The sequence below is a fragment of the Denticeps clupeoides genome, chromosome 18, assembly GCF_900700375.1.
Source record: "Denticeps clupeoides chromosome 18, fDenClu1.1, whole genome shotgun sequence".
Lineage (NCBI taxonomy): Eukaryota > Metazoa > Chordata > Actinopteri > Clupeiformes > Denticipitidae > Denticeps > Denticeps clupeoides.
In genome coordinates, this window is record NC_041724.1 from 15,967,598 (window position 1) to 15,985,362 (window position 17,765).

Here is a 17,765-nt window from a genome sequence, read left to right on the forward strand (position 1 = left end):
ATACCAGTAACACATTCTCCATCCGAGAGACTATTTAGTGCAGGAGGCAATATAAAAAAAAAAAAAAAAAAAAGTGCAGTGATTGTCACATGTGATACACAGCACACAGTGAAATTTGTCCTCTGCATTTAACCCATCACCCTGAGTGAGCAGTCGGCAGCCATGACAGGCACCCGGGGAGCAGTGTGTGGGGACGGTGCTTTGCTCAGTGGCACCTCAGTGCCACCTTGGCAACCTTCTCATTACGGGGCTGCTTCCTTAACCGCTAGGCCACCACTGCCCATATAGTGACATATCAGCATTCATGTCTGAAACAAAGGTAGACATTTTAGTGTTCTTGTCAACAAATGTTTTTATTCACTTTATCTGGCTGAGGCAGCATAAGTGTTTTCAGCAAAATGATTTTTTTATCTACATTTACAGAAGATACATGAAATTCCTGTTACAGTATATTTACAAAAAGTAATTTTTTTCCATTTCCCCAATTTTCTTTAATTAACCAAAGTTTAGTGATAATTGATATATGGTTCAACAGGCATATGTTCTATATAATTTCTAATAAGAATTATAAACACATATTAGAATCAATTCATGTATTTTTTTTTTTATTTTTGCATTAGTGTATAGCGCAGTTCAAATTTCAATGTACAGCTATGCTACAGTTAACTACACATAGTATAGTGAATATTTAACAAACCCACAAATCAAAATCACAATTGCAATGTCTGTCAAATAAATTGTAATTAGAAATTCTTAAAATCAAACCTACATTCAGTGCAATAGTAATACGAGAAAAAATATAATAAATCTCTACCTTGGTTTTTATGAGGGACTTATCAATACAAGCATATATTTCGGTGTAAAAATCCCTACACAGTGAGTTTTACATGTTATTCATGAAACGTGTACCTGGGCCAGTCCATGCGCATGCACAAAGCTGTCTTGATAAAACCAGTGGCTTGAACACCCTGAAACGAATGGAATTTAAATGGCTGCACCTCAACACCCCACTCACAACCCAGATAGAGAGGACTTTCTAATGTTAATATTGCACTGAAAGCTCAAAAAGAATGAAGATGTTAATCCTGGTATCTTAGTGGTGCCAATTATACGCTCAGCTGTGAACACACCGCAGGGTGACAAATACTAAACTATACTGTAAAACAGCCAGTCAAGAAGCTCTTCAGAAATGCAGGCTTTGCGGTTATGATCATGGAAGAGATTCTATGTGATGCGAACAAGGAACGTCGATCTCTTTGACTCCAATGCAGTGCAGTCATGATCAAATGTATTAAGAGTGGACTCAGGACCATGGTGAGAATGCTGGTGCTGCCGATCTTGACTGCACGGGGTCCTGGAGCCATTAGTGTACTGGGCACGCTCAAAGAGGGTAAGATATATACATGAAAATTATTCATGAATTTAGTCCAAAACTCTGCAGAATCATTATTAAAAATAAAACCGTCTCAGCCACCTTGCTGCAACTTCATACAGACGCAGAGGAAAGTAACCTTTCCTTACAGCTATACAAGCTTCTCAAGTGCCTGGAAGGATCCAGGTTTGGGGCAAACCCATTACAAGTACCACACAGGCAGAACTGGATTTAAAAAGTTTATTTTTAATAAAAATATCCCAAGTGAACCTCTCCACTGGAAACCAGGGTTTCTTTTCCAATGTTAACATTCATGGACCTCCCTGCAGGAAGAAATAAGGGGTCAGCAGTCAAAACGAGACCATTTCAGAGGAAAGACAGCACAAGCTACTCACGCTGTCGACCACATGTCTGTTGACAGGAAGATGTGGCAGAAGGATAGCAAACTGCAGTATTACAGTGTAGGAAAACCTAGCACAAAAAGGCAGGATTAGCACATTTATCCTAGCATGCTAGCCTAGAGGGGGGTTCTATTTAATAAACCTACCTTCTCATTCAGCGCCACATAAGATGTAGGGTTCACAAATGTAAACATCTGAAGGATGAAGCGTTTGTAGTGCGTTGGATACTGAAGCACGGAGGAGCCAGATACAGGAACCAAGGTGGTCAGGTAACGGTCATCCTGGTACGGACACCTGAACAGAGAATTAGTGAGGAGACACTGCATACACATCTTTAGCCAGTTACCAAAAAGCACGCTCCTTACCCATTAACCAGGATGTCCCACTGTGGGGAGCTGAAGGGGTTCGGGCTGGATGTGGCCCAACAGCGACCCAGCATCAGAACAAGGTTTGGATCGGTTCTCCCCACAATACGTACTTCAGCGTACACTGGGTCCCGCAGAACTTTAGTGACTGGGTAATCAGCACCACTGTAGTAGGAGTTGTACGCTACAGTAGCTACAGAGAAAGGAAACAGTAAAGCTCCCAAATCAATACTGAAAAAGGAAGGTAGGAATTTACGACGTGCAGTACCTTCCACACATCCTTTGATGGCACAGCGGCCATTAGCCAGCCTGAGCTCCACCTGGAGTGGACCAAGAGCAGCAACTGGCAGTGGTGGGTCAGAGAAGCCAGTTTGAACCACCACTGCCTCCACAGCAGCACCAAAATAGCGACACTGAAAGAGAAGCCTGCAGAAGACAGGGCATTAAGACCTCCCCACCCTCACTCCACACACACAGAATAGAACTACACACTTACGCAAATTGGCTGTCTCTTGTGATGGAACCAAGAGGCCCAACTCCCACCTCGTAAGAGGAGAACATCCTGTTCTCGTAGATCACATAGCCAGACTCCACCTGCAGCCATACAGGATAAGCATTTATTGTAGCTTCACTTACAGAAAGGGATCTCAAGCCTGGTTTTAGGAGAACCCTACCCAGTAAATTCATTCCAAACTAAATTAGAACCAGGAAATAGACCAGTGGTTAGAATAAGAACTGCCAGGAGGGCCTACAGGAACTAGATCAGGGACACCAGACACACAGGAACAAGTATTACATGCCCACCGTCACAAGGGTCCCACACGCAGTCACAGGGAACTGGAAAATGGCAAAGGCACCGTTGGAATCAACAGCAGCACAGGGTGCACTGCTTCCTCCCAACAACGTAACGGAGTCTAAATTCAGCCGGGGGAGGGTTGCATCCATGGCCACCACAAGCACAAACTGTCCATCTCTGGTGCACTGGACCGTTACTGAGGACAGGTATAGAAAAGCAGTAAAGAGACTTTGTACAGAAATCAAACACCAGGAAGTAATACGGACACCTACCCATTTTGCCGTAGTAACATTGTTGACCATCAAAACAGCATCTTATAGCACTGCAGTTACTTGCAGAAATTCCAGGTGCCCCACATGGTACCCGCTCAAAATTATTCACTTGACACTGGTCAGAAAGTGGCAGGCCTGGATCACGTGCCAAGGTTGGGATCTGTGGCCCAGAGGGAGCAGGAATGGTCTTTATTTGGGCAAAGCACAAAGGTCCCCAGAAAACCAGCACCAGGACACCAAACATGCTCCCTTCTTTACCCATATCCACAACACTACAAGCACTCACTGTCAACCATCATGCTGAGGGACTCTTTTGTATCTTTTCAGGTTCACTGAGGTATTAGTGGTGGTCGTTTAAAACCACGCCTCCTCATTAAAATCTTGATCTTCATCCTCCATTGCAATCAGCTGGTGTAATCAGCAGAGTTTTGGCTGAATAAACCTGATTGGCATAAATACATTTAAATTTCTCACCAGTTACTTAAATCAATCTTGTGTTGTAAATTTTAATGTATATGTTCCCCATTCAAAAGAACATCATGCAAAATAAATTGGCTGATTAGGAACAATATTTATTGATTTGAAAACAGAAAAATAATAAAAATGAGACTAAAATGTGTCGTGGGTCGACCTGGGGGCCTCCTGCCGGCAGGACATGCCCGAAACACACCCGGCCACCCTACAGAGGAAACTCATTTCGGCCACTTGTATCCATGATCTCGTTCTATTTGATCACAACCCAAAGCTCACTATGCGGAATAAACTCACGCTCCTCTGGTACAGGGACTGAATGACCCTTAACCCTAGGCACCCCATACTCCTGGAGCGCCCCCCCATAGGGTGCCACTGGGGACACGGTCATAAGCCTTCTCCAAATACACAAAACACATGTGGATTGGTTGAGCAAACTCACATGCCCCCTCCATCACCCTAGCAAGGGTAAAGAGCTGATCCACAGTTCTAAGGCCAGGACGAAAACCACATTGCTCCTCCTCAACCTATGATTCAACTACTGACTGGACCCTCTTCTCCGGTACCTTGGAGTAGAGCATTCCAGGGAGGCTGAGGTGTGTGATCCCCCTATAGTTGGAACACACCCTCTCGTCCCCCTTCTTAAAAATGGGGACTACCACCCCAGTCTGCCACTCCACCAAAACTGCCCCCGATGTCCATGCAATGTTGCAGAGACGTGTCAACCATGACAGCCATACAACATCCATAGCCCTGAGATACCCAGGATGGATTTCATCCACCCCTGGGGTTCCACCATTGTGTAGCTGTTTGACTACCTCAGCAACTTCTGCCCATGAGATAGGACAGTCCATACCCAGGTATACCAGCTCTGGTTCCTCCTTGGAATGCATGTTGGTGGGATTGAGGAGATCCTCAAAGTATTCCTGCCACCACCTGACTATAACCCCAGTCAACATCAGCAGCTCCCCATCCCCACTGTAAACAGTGTGAGCGAGTTGCTGCCTTCCTCTCCTGAGGCATCGAATGGTCTTTCTCCATGGCCTCACCAAACTCCTTCCACACCGGAAATTTTGCCTCAGTGACTGCCACTGCTGCACACCGCTTGGCCGTCTGGTACCTGTCTGCTGCTTCTGGAGACCCACAGACCAGCTATACCCTGTAGGCCTACTTCTTCAGCCTGATGGCTCCCCTAACCTCTGGTGTCCACCAGCGTGTACGAGGGTTACCGCCATAACTGGCACTGGCCACCTTGCGACCACAGCTAGCAACAGCTGCCTCAACAATTGCAGAGGGAAACAAAGTCTGTTCAGACTCAATGTCCCCCACTGCTCTCAGAACGCAGACAAAGCTCTGCCGGACGTGGGAATTGAAGACCATCTTGACAGGTTTTTCTGCGAGGCGTTCCCAGCAGACCCTCACTATACCTTTGGGTCTGCCAGGTCTATGTGGCATCTTCCCCTGCCATCTGATCCAACTCACTACCAGGTGGTGATCAGTTGACAGCTCTGCTCCTATCTTCACCCGGGTGTCCAAAACATATGGTCACTAGTCAGATGATATGACTACAAAGTCAATCATCGACCTGCGACCTAGGCAGCCCTGGTACCAAGTGTACTGATGGGCATCCTTTTGTTCTAACATGGTGTTCGTTATGGCCAAACTGCAGCTTGCACAAAAGTCCAATAACAAAACACCACTTGAGTTCAGACCTGGCCCCAATCATGACCCTCCAGGTCAAGCTGGGGCAGTGGTGGCCTAGCGGTTAAGGAAGCGAGCCCCATGTATCCAGTTCGGGCTGGGCCTGGCCGGGCCCTATGGGCAAAAGCCCGGCCACCAGGTGCTCGCTCACGGGCCCCAACCCCAGGCCTGGCTCACTGGCTCTTTGTTTTTCCTTCCATGAAAGGTCATTTGAACCGTTCTTTGTCTCACCCTTTACCTAAGACCAATGTCATGGGAGACCCTACCAGGGGCACCAAATGCCCCAGACAACATAGCTCCTAGGATCAGTAGGTTTACTTTACTTCACAGATGCTTTAATCCAAAGAGATTTACAAGGGGAGAACACCAGTAAAACTCATTCGGTTTCTAGAGATTGAGTTACAAAACTGAGAGCCCTAAAAAGGCCTAATTTACCAAGAAGAGAACATGCTAGAGAATTGTTAAGTGCTAGACAAATCTTATTTTTTTTGTGAAGTGTGCATGTGCTCATCGCATTTGAAATACTTTTCAAACAAGTTGCTTTTCAACAATTTCTTAAAGTTGGTAATAGTCTCAGCTAGTCGAATGGAGCAGGGTAAGTTGTTCCACCAGCCAGGGAAAAGGTAAAAGTTGATTGGGACTGGAGACCCCATGAAGAGGGATCTCATTTTGTTTGCAGATCTGAGAGGGCATGCAGGAGTGTAGCTAACTAGTAGTGTGTTGTTAGAGGGTGCACTTCCATTTACAGCCCTATAGGCAAGCATCAAGGATTGTTTGAATTAACTGAGCTTACAGGGGGCATTTATAGAAAGTCATCTACAACATGCACCAACCACACCGTAAGTTCTCATATAATGGCTGGTTTATGGTAATATTTTACATCTATACAAGAGTCAAGTGCCTGAAAGAACCCAGGTTTAGGGCAAACCCATTACAAGAACCACACTGGCAGAACTGTATTTAAAAAGGGTTTATTTTTAATAAAAATATCCCAAGTGAACCTCGCCACTGGACACCAGGGTTTCTTTTCCAATATTCACATTCATGGACCTCCCTGCAAAAAGATATTTGGGGTCAGCAGTCAAAACGAGACCATTTCAGAGGAAAAAAACAGCACAAGCTACTCACTCTGTCGACCACATGTCTGTTGACAGGAGGATGTGGCAGAAGGATAGCAAACTGCAGTATTACAGTGTAGGAAAACCTAGCACAAAAAGGCAGGATTAGCACATTTATCCTAGCATGCTAGCCTAGAGGGGGTTCTATTTAATAAACCTACCTTCTCATTCAGCGCCACATAAGATGTAGGGTTCACAAATGTAAACATCTGAAGGATGAAGCGTTTGTAGTGCGTTGGATACTGAAGCACGGAGGAGCCAGATACAGGAACCAAGGTGGTCAGGTAACGGTCATCCTGGTACGGACACCTGAACAGAGAATTAGTGAGGAGACACTGCATACACATCTTTAGCCAGTTACCAAAAAGCACGCTCCTTACCCATTAACCAGGATGTCCCACTGTGGGGAGCTGAAGGGGTTCGGGCTGGATGTGGCCCAACAGCGACCCAGCATCAGAACAAGGTTTGGATCGGTTCTCCCCACAATACGTACTTCAGCGTACACTGGGTCCCGCAGAACTTTAGTGACTGGGTAATCAGCACCACTGTAGTAGGAGTTGTACGCTACAGTAGCTACAGAGAGGAAACAGTAAAGCGCCCAAATCAATACTGAAAAAGGAAGGTAGGAATTTAGGACGTGCAGTACCTTCCACACATCCTTTGATGGCACAGCGGCCATTAGCCAGCCTGAGCTCCACCTGGAGTGGACCAAGAGCAGCAACTGGCAGTGGTGTGTCGGAGAAGCCAGTTTGAACCACCACTGCCTCCACAGCAGCACCAAAATAGCGACACTGAAAGAGAAGCCTGCAGAAGACAGTGCATTAAGACCTCCCCACCCTCACTCCACACACAGAATAGAACTACACACTTACTCAAATTGGCTGTCTCTTGTGATGGAACCAAGAGGCCCAACTCCCACCTCGTAAGAGGAGAACATCCTGTTCTCGTAGATCACATAGCCAGACTCCACCTGCAACTGCCATACAAGATAAGCATTTATTCTAGCTTAAGAATAAGGACTGCCAGGAGGGCCTACAGGAACTAGATCAGGGACACCTGACATACAGGAACAAGTATTACATGCCCACCGTCACAAGGGTCCCACACGCAGTCACAGGGAACTGGAAAATGGCAAAGGCACCGTTGGAATCAACAGCAGCACAGGGTGCACTGCTTCCTCCCAACAACGTAACGGAGTCTAAACTCAGCCGGGGGAGGGTTGCATCCATGGCCACCACAAGCACAAACTGTCCATCTCTGGTGCACTGGACCGTTACTGAGGACAGGTATAGAAAAGTAGTAAAGAGACTCCGTACAGAATCAAACACCAGGAAGCAATACGGATACCTACCCATTTTGCCATAGTAACATTGTTGACCATCAAAACAGCATCTTATAGCACTGCAGTTACTTGCAGAAATTCCAGGTGCCCCACATGGTACCCGCTCAAAATTATTCACTTGACACTGGTCAGAAAGTGGCAGGCCTGGATCACGTGCCAAGGTTGGGATCTGTGGCCCAGAGGGAGCAGGAATGGTCTTTATTTGGGCAAAGCACAAAGGTCCCCAGAAAACCAGCACCAGGACACCAAACATGCTCCCTCCTTTACCCATATTCACTACAAACACTCACTGTCAACCATCATGCTGAGGGACTCTTTTATATCTCATAAGATTTACTGATGTATTAGTGGTAGTCGTTTATAACCACGCCTCCTCATTAAAAAATATGGCCCTACCACATTAAGGTAATCATTCGAGGAGAGCTCAGGTGAAATCAGCATGAGCGAAATCTGATATATATTAAGTGAATACTCTTACCTTGCCACTTGTCATTCATGTTAAGAAATTGTACAGTTAGGAGAATAAAATTATTGAAAACATTTTATATCAGACTGGAGGATGAGATGCATCCACTTCTGTTCCTTCTCAAATATTATTTGTCATAATATCTTTAAATCTTTTGAGACTGTTTAAATTAAGTAAATTATTTTTACAATAATTTTCAAATCATTTAAATAAATATCACAAAGAATTGATTACGCCAGTTTCTGAGGTCTTGGAATTTAAATAATGCCCTATTTTTTATTTTATGGGACATTAGCAGCTGAACAGTCCTTTGGACATTGAGTTGTTGCCATCTGGTAAAATTCTCATTGTCCTTCTTTTGAAGTTTGTCCTTCATTCTGACAACAACTCCTTAAAGGTTCTCTTCTCCGGGCAATAAAGTGTCATGGGCATCACGTAGGGATGAGTGACAAAGAACATTGGTATCTGGATTAGGAGTGCTGACATTCAGCAGGATCATGTGGTGAAAGAGCCAAGAAAGAACATGTACATTACAATTTTGCATATAGTCTGTTAAGCCCTTAAACGTAGTGATGGGAAGTAGTCTTGCAGCACAGCTATATTTTCGCCTTAACACAAAACCATTCATATTAGCCCAGTAAGGCTAAAGTATGAGCCTACAGATAATACATTAAAAACTTTTTTTTTTAACCTGTTACCAGTAACAGGTTTTGGTGTGAGTGGATATTAACTCTAGGCCAAATAGAGTTTGCTGTTGTATTTTGAGGGGAGCAGACCCCTTATTTATCATAACCCCCCTTTATCTTCACTTACATGGGTGGCTCTCAGATTAGAGAGACCTATTGGGCGTGATGAGGGAAAGGCTGTAGTTCAGTTCACAAGCAGATTGGTGTTGGTGAGGTAAAAATTAAGCCCTTGGTTTATTTGTCCAGGTATGAAAGTTCTGAGTTTTCCCCTCCAGTCAAATCAGGGCAGTTCATCAGCTTTACATAGTGTGAGGTAATATAGGTAAATGGCTCAGGATGTAACATACTATTGTGTGAAGAATTTGGGTTCTGTTGATTAGACCCCAACTAGCAGCCATAGCAGATTTTCCCCAGAATAGTGTAGTCAAATCTGAATTATTTAACAAGTGTTTCAATCTAACTCATAGGATTTAACATAGAAAGGGTGAGAGGAAAATAAATAAAATGAGTTTATTTATTGTTGCTGGTCTTTCACAGTGACTGGACCAAGAACAACTTGTGTCTGTTCTTCCCAGTAGGGCTCTGAAACAACAAGTAATTTTTAAGAGCCAAAAATATACATTCATGGACAGAAAAATAATAAAAGTAAATAAAATGTCTGCATACCCAAGGCAATAGTTAGATCCCTTGATTTTCTGCCAACACAGGTTGAGGCACAGCAGCCACACAGTTGGTCATCTCCACCAGCATCAGTCCACCTAAGATTTCAATGCATTTCAAAACTGGTAAGGTGGAAGAAATAAATATTATTTAAAATTTACCCATTGCTAATGTAGGAACAGGCTTTGTGTTTTTCATCAGTTGGGGATGAGGCTGCAGTCGCAATCAGCAAGCATGTGATGTAAACCTGTTCGAATTTAAAAACAGGATTTACAAATACAGTCACACAAAGACTCATAAAACGGCAGGACTCCTTACAGACGTATTATTCGCATCAGTAAACTGAAAGGACTCCAGCTGAAACTGGAGCTGGTGGTCCTGGGAACGAGGCAAGAAGTGTGATGTTGAACCTGTAGGCAAAGAATCAACCAGACATCTGCGGAGAAGATAAATAAAAAAATGTTAGTTAAATACACAACCCAGGTTAATCTTAAACCTGGCTTATGACCAGACCTCACCCATGGTTCTCAATGAAGGAATAACTGGGTGTTGCGCTCACATCAGGGATGGTAGTAGCCACACAGCTATCTACAAACACACGAAGAGGCACGTGGTTGTACTGCTGAACTGAAGCTTCAATTTTCAGGATGTCTCCCAAAAAGAACACATTGGAGGGCCTTTCAAACTTCCAGTCATCTGAAAAGATATTGCATTCAGTTTTTGGCTTGAGTTAAACAAAGCAAAACAGCACATTACCCACCAGTCATTAGAGTCAAGGTGAAGACTAGGAGCTCCTCCGCAATCTTTGTTGAGGTATACGGGATCCAGGAGGGCTTTAGGAAACTGCTACTTACATTGTTGAACCTATAATATTCAACAAGAGATTTTCCGCACACACTTTTATTTAAAAAAAAAAAAAAAAAAAAAAAAAAAAAAAAAACTTACCGCAAGTAATAGCATTCGATACCAATTACAGCCCTGTTCATCCTGACTATAGGAGCATTGGCAAACGCTTGTGGTGTGTAAACCAAAGTGAAGTTGTAAATAAGGCTATCCTCAGTCATCTATAAAAACATAACATTTAGAACTTGTTCTTCATGCTTAATTCCTGATTTAAAGCCATTACTCACCACAGCAGTGCTACCACACCCATGCAAATGGGACTCAAAAAGCAGCATGTGAGAATCAGCATCTTTTCCAACAGGGCCACAGCCACCCAGAGAGATGTCCGATGGGTTGATCAACCGACCAGTACCAAACAAGTCTTGGTTCACTTCTACCCGCACCATACTTTCCTCACACTGGGCAACAACACTTTTGGCTGGTAAAGGCTGCTTCAACTGCAAAGTCCCAACAGGCTGCCGGGGTTCTGGAGGAAGCTGTGGAAAACGCCAAAACAACTGATTCTCAGGGCCTTGCAAAAGCTGCTGAGTCTGAATGTCTGTTGGCTCTTGGGCAGGCTTGTTCGCCAGTCCTTCATCAACCCTTGGATGTTGAAAATTATATGGTACTGAAACAAGGTTCTGCAAAGATTTCAGCCTGGGAGCTGGTGCTTGGGTTCCCAGAGGACCTACAGCTGGTATAGGATCACATCTGCAATCAAACATACCCATTGCCAAAACCAATGCCATTACCCTACCAAAACCCATTTCCTCCACCATCTAATCACTCACCACACCACAGCTTTGACTCTTTCATTTGTATCATGTCAGTATCTGCTAACCCCACCTACTTCACAATCATTTTAATTTGAACCCAGACCAGGACAGTCTGAACAGAGCCTCCAACCTAAAAGGTTTGATATTGTACCTGATGGGTGGGGTGTCAGCACCCTTAAACCAATAAGACCAATCAATTAACTTCATTTGATAGGATATGGAACTCAACCTGAAATGAAATGTTTGGCATCCATGGATTGAATAAATACAAAATTCATTAATGAATACATTGTAGGAGACAACGGTAAGTACCCTGACCTTATAAAAGTATCTCGGAGCATTGTGTCTTGACAGATGCAAAAAACATCCAAGGATTTGTGCCGACCCATTTCCAGCCACAGAAATCAAGTGCACTCCCGGCTTATGCTGGAATCTTGTAAGTGATGTAAAGCTTATATTGTTTTCACACCAGCATTTAATATAACATGCGCTCATGACAATGTGGTTTACATCATGCTTTAATTTCCTAAATGAAATTTCAATAAGGGTGCAATCACATTTTTATGAATGTGCTTTTATTATAATCTTCTGCGCAATTTTTATAAAATTACATTACATCTAGCTCAGATACACATGTTTGCACAACTAAACTAAGAGAACGAGTGTAATCAGGCCACAAATGACCATCGGGGGGGTCAGAATTTAAAATAATCAAACAGTCATCATTGTGGTCCGCATCAAATGGCCTGCCAGGCTAATACATTTTGGAAGGCTTTTATGTTGATAAATGAATATTTAATATAAATGTTTTTTTTAACTTATTTATTGTTTTGCTACTCTATTCTGCTCTTACCTTTGCACTGCCACAGCAAGGGAAATTTCCCACTTGTGGGACTAATAAAGTTTAATTTTAACATACCTTAAAATGACAAAATGCTTTTAGCAACATAAACAGTCGTGGCTGTTGCATAATTGAAAAGGGCAGGACTTAAGGCTTTTGGAAACCTATGAATCTCTGACTTGAATAGAAAATTCTGCTGCTGTCTATTTTCAGATTGGGAACCAAAAGAACGAACATGGTTCTGCTCCATAGGAACCATGGCAACCAGTGGAGATCAGACAGTGAATGTGGTATCCTGTATGGATATGGAATTGCTACATTTCAGTATTTTAGGTACAGAATAGAATGCAACAGGGTGAAATTTTTAATAGTAAAGGTGAATGTATTTCATTTTAAATATGCATGCCTTACGATAACATACAGTCAGACAGTCAAAGTGAGGTGAGACATACTCCTACGTTATGCAGCACAGTCAAAAACTATTCTCATTCCTGGACCTCAGAAATCTCTGAGTCTTGTGTTTATTTACTGGAAAAATAATAATAAATTGAAATACATGTACCCACAGGAACCATCTGATTGTTCACTGCCTGTAGACATTCTGTTCCTGCATAACTAAATGTTCTGCACCAGAGAAAGGATTGTCTGCGTTTGTAGTCTTTATATCTACGTTCAATAAGCACTGCATGGCCTCCACAATCATTACTTTTCAACAACTCCCTCACTACAGTCAGCTGCAAATATATACCCATTTCAATTATTTATTTTTACCAGTGAAACCAATACAACAGGTCCACATTCACAAATATACATTTCTGACATTCAAAAACAAATCAGCGACCAATATAGCCACCTTTCTTTGCAAGGACACTCAAAAGCCTGCTGTAAGAATAGACAAAGCAGGCTCCCGCGATGTCCATTCTTACAGACGGCCGGTTGATCCCCTGGGGCACTCGAGTATTCAGGGTCCATGGGGATCACAATTGGGTCATGATTGTGTATCTGCTTGCTTCCTGGTCAGTCGGGAATTCAAATGTAGCCGATAGTTGTGGTTCTGTGTCCTTTGTGATCCTCAGGCGTCTGAGGTCACCCTTGTAGGGAAACCTGTCTTCTTGGCATAGATCAAACACAGCAGCATACATAGAATATTCAACTTGATCCAGGGCTTTTCACACTTGGTTGGGTTCTTTGTCTGGAGTGTGATGAGGTTTGCATACAGATTGTGCATGTAGAAAAACAGTGTTCATCGTACATTAAAACCAAACCAGAAAAACAAATGACAACAATGATCAGATACTGTAATGCAAAAAACATGTAAATATAGTGGGAGGCTTAAAATGATATCAGGGAATTCATAACTCCGCAGATTTGCACTGGCTTATCAAGTCTAATCAACAACAGTGGCTGGAAAAATAAATACAAATAAATAAATAAAAAAGTCCCGCTTGTTGCCATGTGATTGGAGAATTACACCTTTATTAGGGAATTCATAACTCTGCGGATTTGCACCGGCTAACGAAGTTCAATCAACAACAGTGGCCGGAAAAATAAACACAAATAAAATCCCGATTGTTGCCATGTGATTAGAGAATTACACCTTCATCACTAAAAGCTATTATTTGAGATTATGGCATTGTTGAGGTGTTCAGAGAGAGAAACAGTTTCACATAAATGTAAATTCTGATCCTAAACATGTTGATCATACTGAACATGAATTTAAAATAAAAACAATTAAGTTTAACAGTGCAATTTCCAATCCCTGATCAGTTATTATCAAATTGTTCACCGTGGGACATGGTTTATGATGTTCAATGTAATACCAGTAATCTAAAATGTCACAAATCCTGGTTATTACTGGTTACAGTTTGGTTTGTGGGTTCATCTATTGTGCCAGCCATATCTACATGCCACATTGTAAGTGATACAGTAATTAGTCAATGTTCATTTTATACCTTGTCGGACTGGATCTGGATTTAGAAATGCCTCGATTTCTACGGTCCCGGGCTTTTTAGGATATGTAGATCCTGTCTGCATATATTTAAATTAAAGCACATAGATTCTATTCCTCCCTATGCAGTAAAATTCAGATAAAAGAGACTTACGGTCACAGATCCACATCCGAGCAAAGGTATCACGTCGGGGTCACCATTTGTAAAAAGCCACACATGAAGACCATGTGGTGTTGGAGAAGAGAATAGAGTGTGTAGAAAAAACTCTTTCTCCCTCCACACAAAGCACTGTATTCAACCACTCCAATTTGATGTTACCTGGCAGAAAGAGGCATGGCACAACAGAGGTTAAAAATGAACAGTTTCTAATTTATTAACACCGGTAAATAATTATTGTAGTTACATGTGAATATTGAATGTAAAAAGGTACCAAGGTTACAGAGAAAGTAAACATGAGAAGAAAGAGTAAAGAGGGAGAAGAGAAAGAGAAGGGAAGATAAAAGTCCCAGAAGCCTTCCGGCTACTGAGGGAAATCCCCCCTGAGCAAGATAGCTCAGAGCGTCCCCTTTTCCACATGTGTGCAGACATTTATACCCCTGGCCTACAGGAAGTTGTCACTGGCCTACAGGAAGTTGTCACTGGCCTACAGGAAGTTGTCACTGGCCTACAGGAAGTTGTCACTGACCAATCAGAACCTGTTGTTTCTGATGTCACGCCCCCAGTGCCTCCCATTTGGTGAAGACAAAGAGGGTGGGCGGTCCTGACGGCTGATACTTCGCACGTTGATGTCGGACAAAAGACATGTAAAAACCGGGGTGTCGAATCTTCACCCACAACCGTCGACACAGGAATGTTACACTTCCCCCTGCAGACATCTGTTATGCAAGACAAAGCAGGCTCCCGCGATGTCCATTCTTACACTGCCATCCATGGATTCTGTCAGTGTTTTGATCTGTTCACCATCAACATTGCGTGCAGCAGCAACCACAGCCTCCCAGACACTGTTCAGAGAGGTGTACTGTTTTCCATCCTTGTAAATCTCACATTTGATGGACCACAGGTTCTCAATGGGGTTCAGATCAGGTGAACAAGGAGGCCATGTTATTAGTTTTTCTTCTGTTATACCCTTTCTTGCCAGCCACGCTGTGGAGTACTTGGACACGTGTGATGGAGCATTGTCCTGCATGAAAATCATGTTTTTCTTGAAGGATGCAGACTTCCTGTACCACTGCTTGAAGGTGTCTTCCAGAAACTGGCAGTAGGACTGGGAGTTGAGCTTGACTCCATCCTCAACCCGAAAAGGCCCCACAAGCTCATCTTTGATGATACCAGCCCAAACCAGTACTCCACCTCCACCTTGCTGGCGTCTGAGTCGGACTGGAGCTCTCTGCCCTTTACCAATCCAGCCACGGGCCCATCCATCTGGCCCATCAAGACTCACTCTCATTTCATCAGTCCATAAAACCTTAGAAAAATCAGTCTTGAGATATTTCTTGGCCCAGTCTTGACATTTCAGCTTGTGTGTATTGTTCAGTGGTGGTCGTCTTTCAGCCTTTCTTACCTTGGCCATGTCTCTGAGTATTGCACACCTTGTGCTTTTGGGCACTCCAGTGATGTTGCAGCTCTGAAATATGGCCAAACTGGTGGCAAGTGGCATCTTGGCAGCTGCACGCTTGACTTTTCTCAGTTCATGGGCAGTTATTTTGCGCCTTGGTTTTTCCACACGCTTCTTGCGACCCTGTTGACTATTTTGAATGAAACGCTTGATTGTTCAATGATCACGCTTCAGAAGCTTTGCAATTTTAAGAGTGCTGCATCCCACTGCAAGATATCTCACTATTTTTGACTTTTCTGAGCCTGTCAAGTCCTTCTGTTGACCCATTTTGCCAAAGGAAAGGAAGTTGCCTAATAATTATGCACACCTGATATAGGGTGTTGATGTCATTAGACCACACCCCTTCTCATTACAGCGATGCACATCACCTAATATGCTTAATTGGTAGTAGGCTTTTGAGCCTATACAGCTTGGAGTAAGACAACATGCATGAAGAGGATGATGTGGACAAAATTCTCATTTGCCGAATAATTCTGCACTCCCTGTATATCTACAGCATGCAGAAAATGGCACTGCCAGACGGATAGTGTCTGATTCACAGCTTGCTGTAATTAAAAATCTTTATACTGACTCCTCATTTAGTCTTGAAAGAGGCCCAGTTTGTTGCTTCTTTTATTCAAGGTGTGCTTTTTCCCAGCAGCAGCCAAGAGACACAATCAAATGCCTTTATAAAGCCAGGCAGTGGTTGGCCTAGAGGCTAAAGAAACGGACCCATAATCAGAAAGTTGCCCGTTCGAGTCCTGAAACACCAAGGTGTCACTGAGGAGACAGAGCACAGTCCCAAAGACCTGGTCACCTGATGTCCCTGTGTCAACCAGAAGAGTTTGTGTTTGCAGTTTGGATGCTGGAAAAGTGGCAGAATTTGGATTTCAGATTAATTTTCTGTTGAATTACAGCACAGTTGCCATAACTATTGCAGGGGACCTACTGGAGCGGACCCGTAATCAGAAGGTTGCCGGTTCGAATCCCGACCCGCCAAGGTACCACTGAGGTGCCACTGAGCAAAGCACCATCCCCACACATTGCTCCCCAGGCGCCGGTCATGGCTGCCCACTGCTCACTCAGGGTGATGGGATAAATGCAGAGGACAAATTTCACTGTGTGCACCGTGTGCTGTGCTGCTGTGTATCACATGTGACAATCACTTCACTTTCATATATTCTCAACTATAAAAGAGGCTAAATTCTGCAGCAGGATGGTAATTCCATCTCCACATCAAAGTTCCTCAATGCGAAGAAGATCAAGATGCTCCAGGATTGGCCAGCCCAGTCACCAAACATGAACATCATTGAGCATGTGTGAGGTATGATGAAAGAGGACTCATGGAAAACTAAACCAAAGATTGGTATTGATGAACTCTGTGAGGCATGCAAGTCTTGCAAGCTTTCTTTGCTATTCCTGATTCCTTGCCAAACTGCATGGATGCAGTCCTTCAAGCTCATGGAAGTCATACAAGATATTAAGTTTGGATCTCACAGTACCACTACTAAATTCTGACTTTTGTATTAGAAGTAATGGGTGACAACTTTTTGTCCTGCTAAAATTTGACCTTTTATGTTTTGATTTAAATGATAAATCTTTTTTTTTCACTGAAACTAATTCACTTGAATGCATTAAACATCATTTGGTAGAGTTTTAGCTTTTCATGTGAGCTATTTCTAACACCAATTGATTAGGTCAGGTTAATAGCAGGTGTTTCTACAAAATAGATAAGTGACAAGACATTTTTTGACAGGGACTATATATCAATCCACCATTCTACTTTGTACAGCAAAATTTGCACTATTTTACTTTGCACACTAATTACTCATAAAATTACTCATCGGAGTCTCTCTTTCCTCCATAACAGACATTAACAATGCACATGCTGCACCAGGAAAGCCACCAGCATTGTGAAGGACTCTACACACCCCTCACACTCTTCACCCTCCTTCTATCTGGGGAAAAAAGGTACCAAAGCATTTGGGTCCTCACTGCCAGACTGTGCAATAGCTTTTTTCCTACAGGCCATCAGACAACCTATGAACCAGAAGACCCGGGTTCGAATCCCAC

General features: G+C 43.3%; 3 protein-coding genes across 3 annotated transcripts; all 3 read right to left on the reverse strand.

Moving 5' to 3' along the window:
• Window positions 1–1,618: 1,618 nt before the first annotated feature.
• Window positions 1,619–3,767, reverse strand: LOC114768578 (zona pellucida sperm-binding protein 4-like). Its single transcript, XM_028960934.1, has 8 exons — window positions 3,207–3,767; window positions 2,943–3,130; window positions 2,635–2,732; window positions 2,407–2,564; window positions 2,139–2,331; window positions 1,920–2,067; window positions 1,768–1,843; window positions 1,619–1,695 (listed from the first exon to the last, which is right to left on the reverse strand). The coding sequence occupies exons 1-8, from the start codon at window positions 3,466–3,468 to the stop codon at window positions 1,619–1,621; spliced, it is 1,200 nt and encodes a 399-aa protein (XP_028816767.1). The 5' UTR covers window positions 3,469–3,767.
• A 2,588-nt stretch (window positions 3,768–6,355) lies between these two features.
• On the reverse strand, window positions 6,356–8,253 carry LOC114768579 (zona pellucida sperm-binding protein 4-like). Its single transcript, XM_028960935.1, has 8 exons — window positions 7,848–8,253; window positions 7,585–7,772; window positions 7,369–7,466; window positions 7,143–7,300; window positions 6,877–7,069; window positions 6,658–6,805; window positions 6,507–6,582; window positions 6,356–6,432 (listed from the first exon to the last, which is right to left on the reverse strand). Exons 1-8 carry the CDS (start codon window positions 8,107–8,109, stop codon window positions 6,356–6,358), a joined length of 1,200 nt encoding a protein of 399 aa, XP_028816768.1. The 5' UTR covers window positions 8,110–8,253.
• Window positions 8,254–9,782: 1,529 nt separating this feature from the next.
• On the reverse strand, window positions 9,783–10,939 carry LOC114767929 (zona pellucida sperm-binding protein 3-like). The gene is made up of 6 exons (XM_028959853.1): window positions 10,781–10,939; window positions 10,596–10,714; window positions 10,411–10,514; window positions 10,169–10,346; window positions 9,969–10,086; window positions 9,783–9,897 (listed from the first exon to the last, which is right to left on the reverse strand). The coding sequence occupies exons 1-6, from the start codon at window positions 10,937–10,939 to the stop codon at window positions 9,808–9,810; spliced, it is 768 nt and encodes a 255-aa protein (XP_028815686.1). The 3' UTR covers window positions 9,783–9,807.
• Window positions 10,940–17,765: the final 6,826 nt, after the last annotated feature.

Excerpts from the sequence above, each read along its gene's own strand:
- LOC114767929 (XM_028959853.1), bottom strand. The coding sequence starts at position 10,939 with ATGGTGCGGGTAGAAGTGAACCAAGACTTGTTTGGTACTGGTCGGTTG. Across the intron at positions 10,515-10,595 it reads ATCGAATGCTATTACTTGCG|GTTCAACAATGTAAGTAGCA; the intron begins GTAAGTTTTTTT and ends TGAATATTATAG. Across the intron at positions 10,087-10,168 it reads TCCTTCATTGAGAACCATGG|ATGTCTGGTTGATTCTTTGC; the intron begins GTGAGGTCTGGT and ends TCTTCTCCGCAG.
- LOC114768578 (XM_028960934.1), bottom strand. The coding sequence starts at position 3,468 with ATGGGTAAAGAAGGGAGCATGTTTGGTGTCCTGGTGCTGGTTTTCTGG. Across the intron at positions 3,131-3,206 it reads ATGTTACTACGGCAAAATGG|TAACGGTCCAGTGCACCAGA; the intron begins GTAGGTGTCCGT and ends ACCTGTCCTCAG. Across the intron at positions 1,844-1,919 it reads ATGTGGCGCTGAATGAGAAG|GTTTTCCTACACTGTAATAC; the intron begins GTAGGTTTATTA and ends TTTTTGTGCTAG.
- LOC114768579 (XM_028960935.1), bottom strand. The coding sequence starts at position 8,109 with ATGGGTAAAGGAGGGAGCATGTTTGGTGTCCTGGTGCTGGTTTTCTGG. Across the intron at positions 7,070-7,142 it reads CATCAAAGGATGTGTGGAAG|CTACTGTAGCGTACAACTCC; the intron begins GTACTGCACGTC and ends TCCTCTCTGTAG. Across the intron at positions 6,433-6,506 it reads ACAGACATGTGGTCGACAGA|GGAGGTCCATGAATGTGAAT; the intron begins GTGAGTAGCTTG and ends ATCTTTTTGCAG.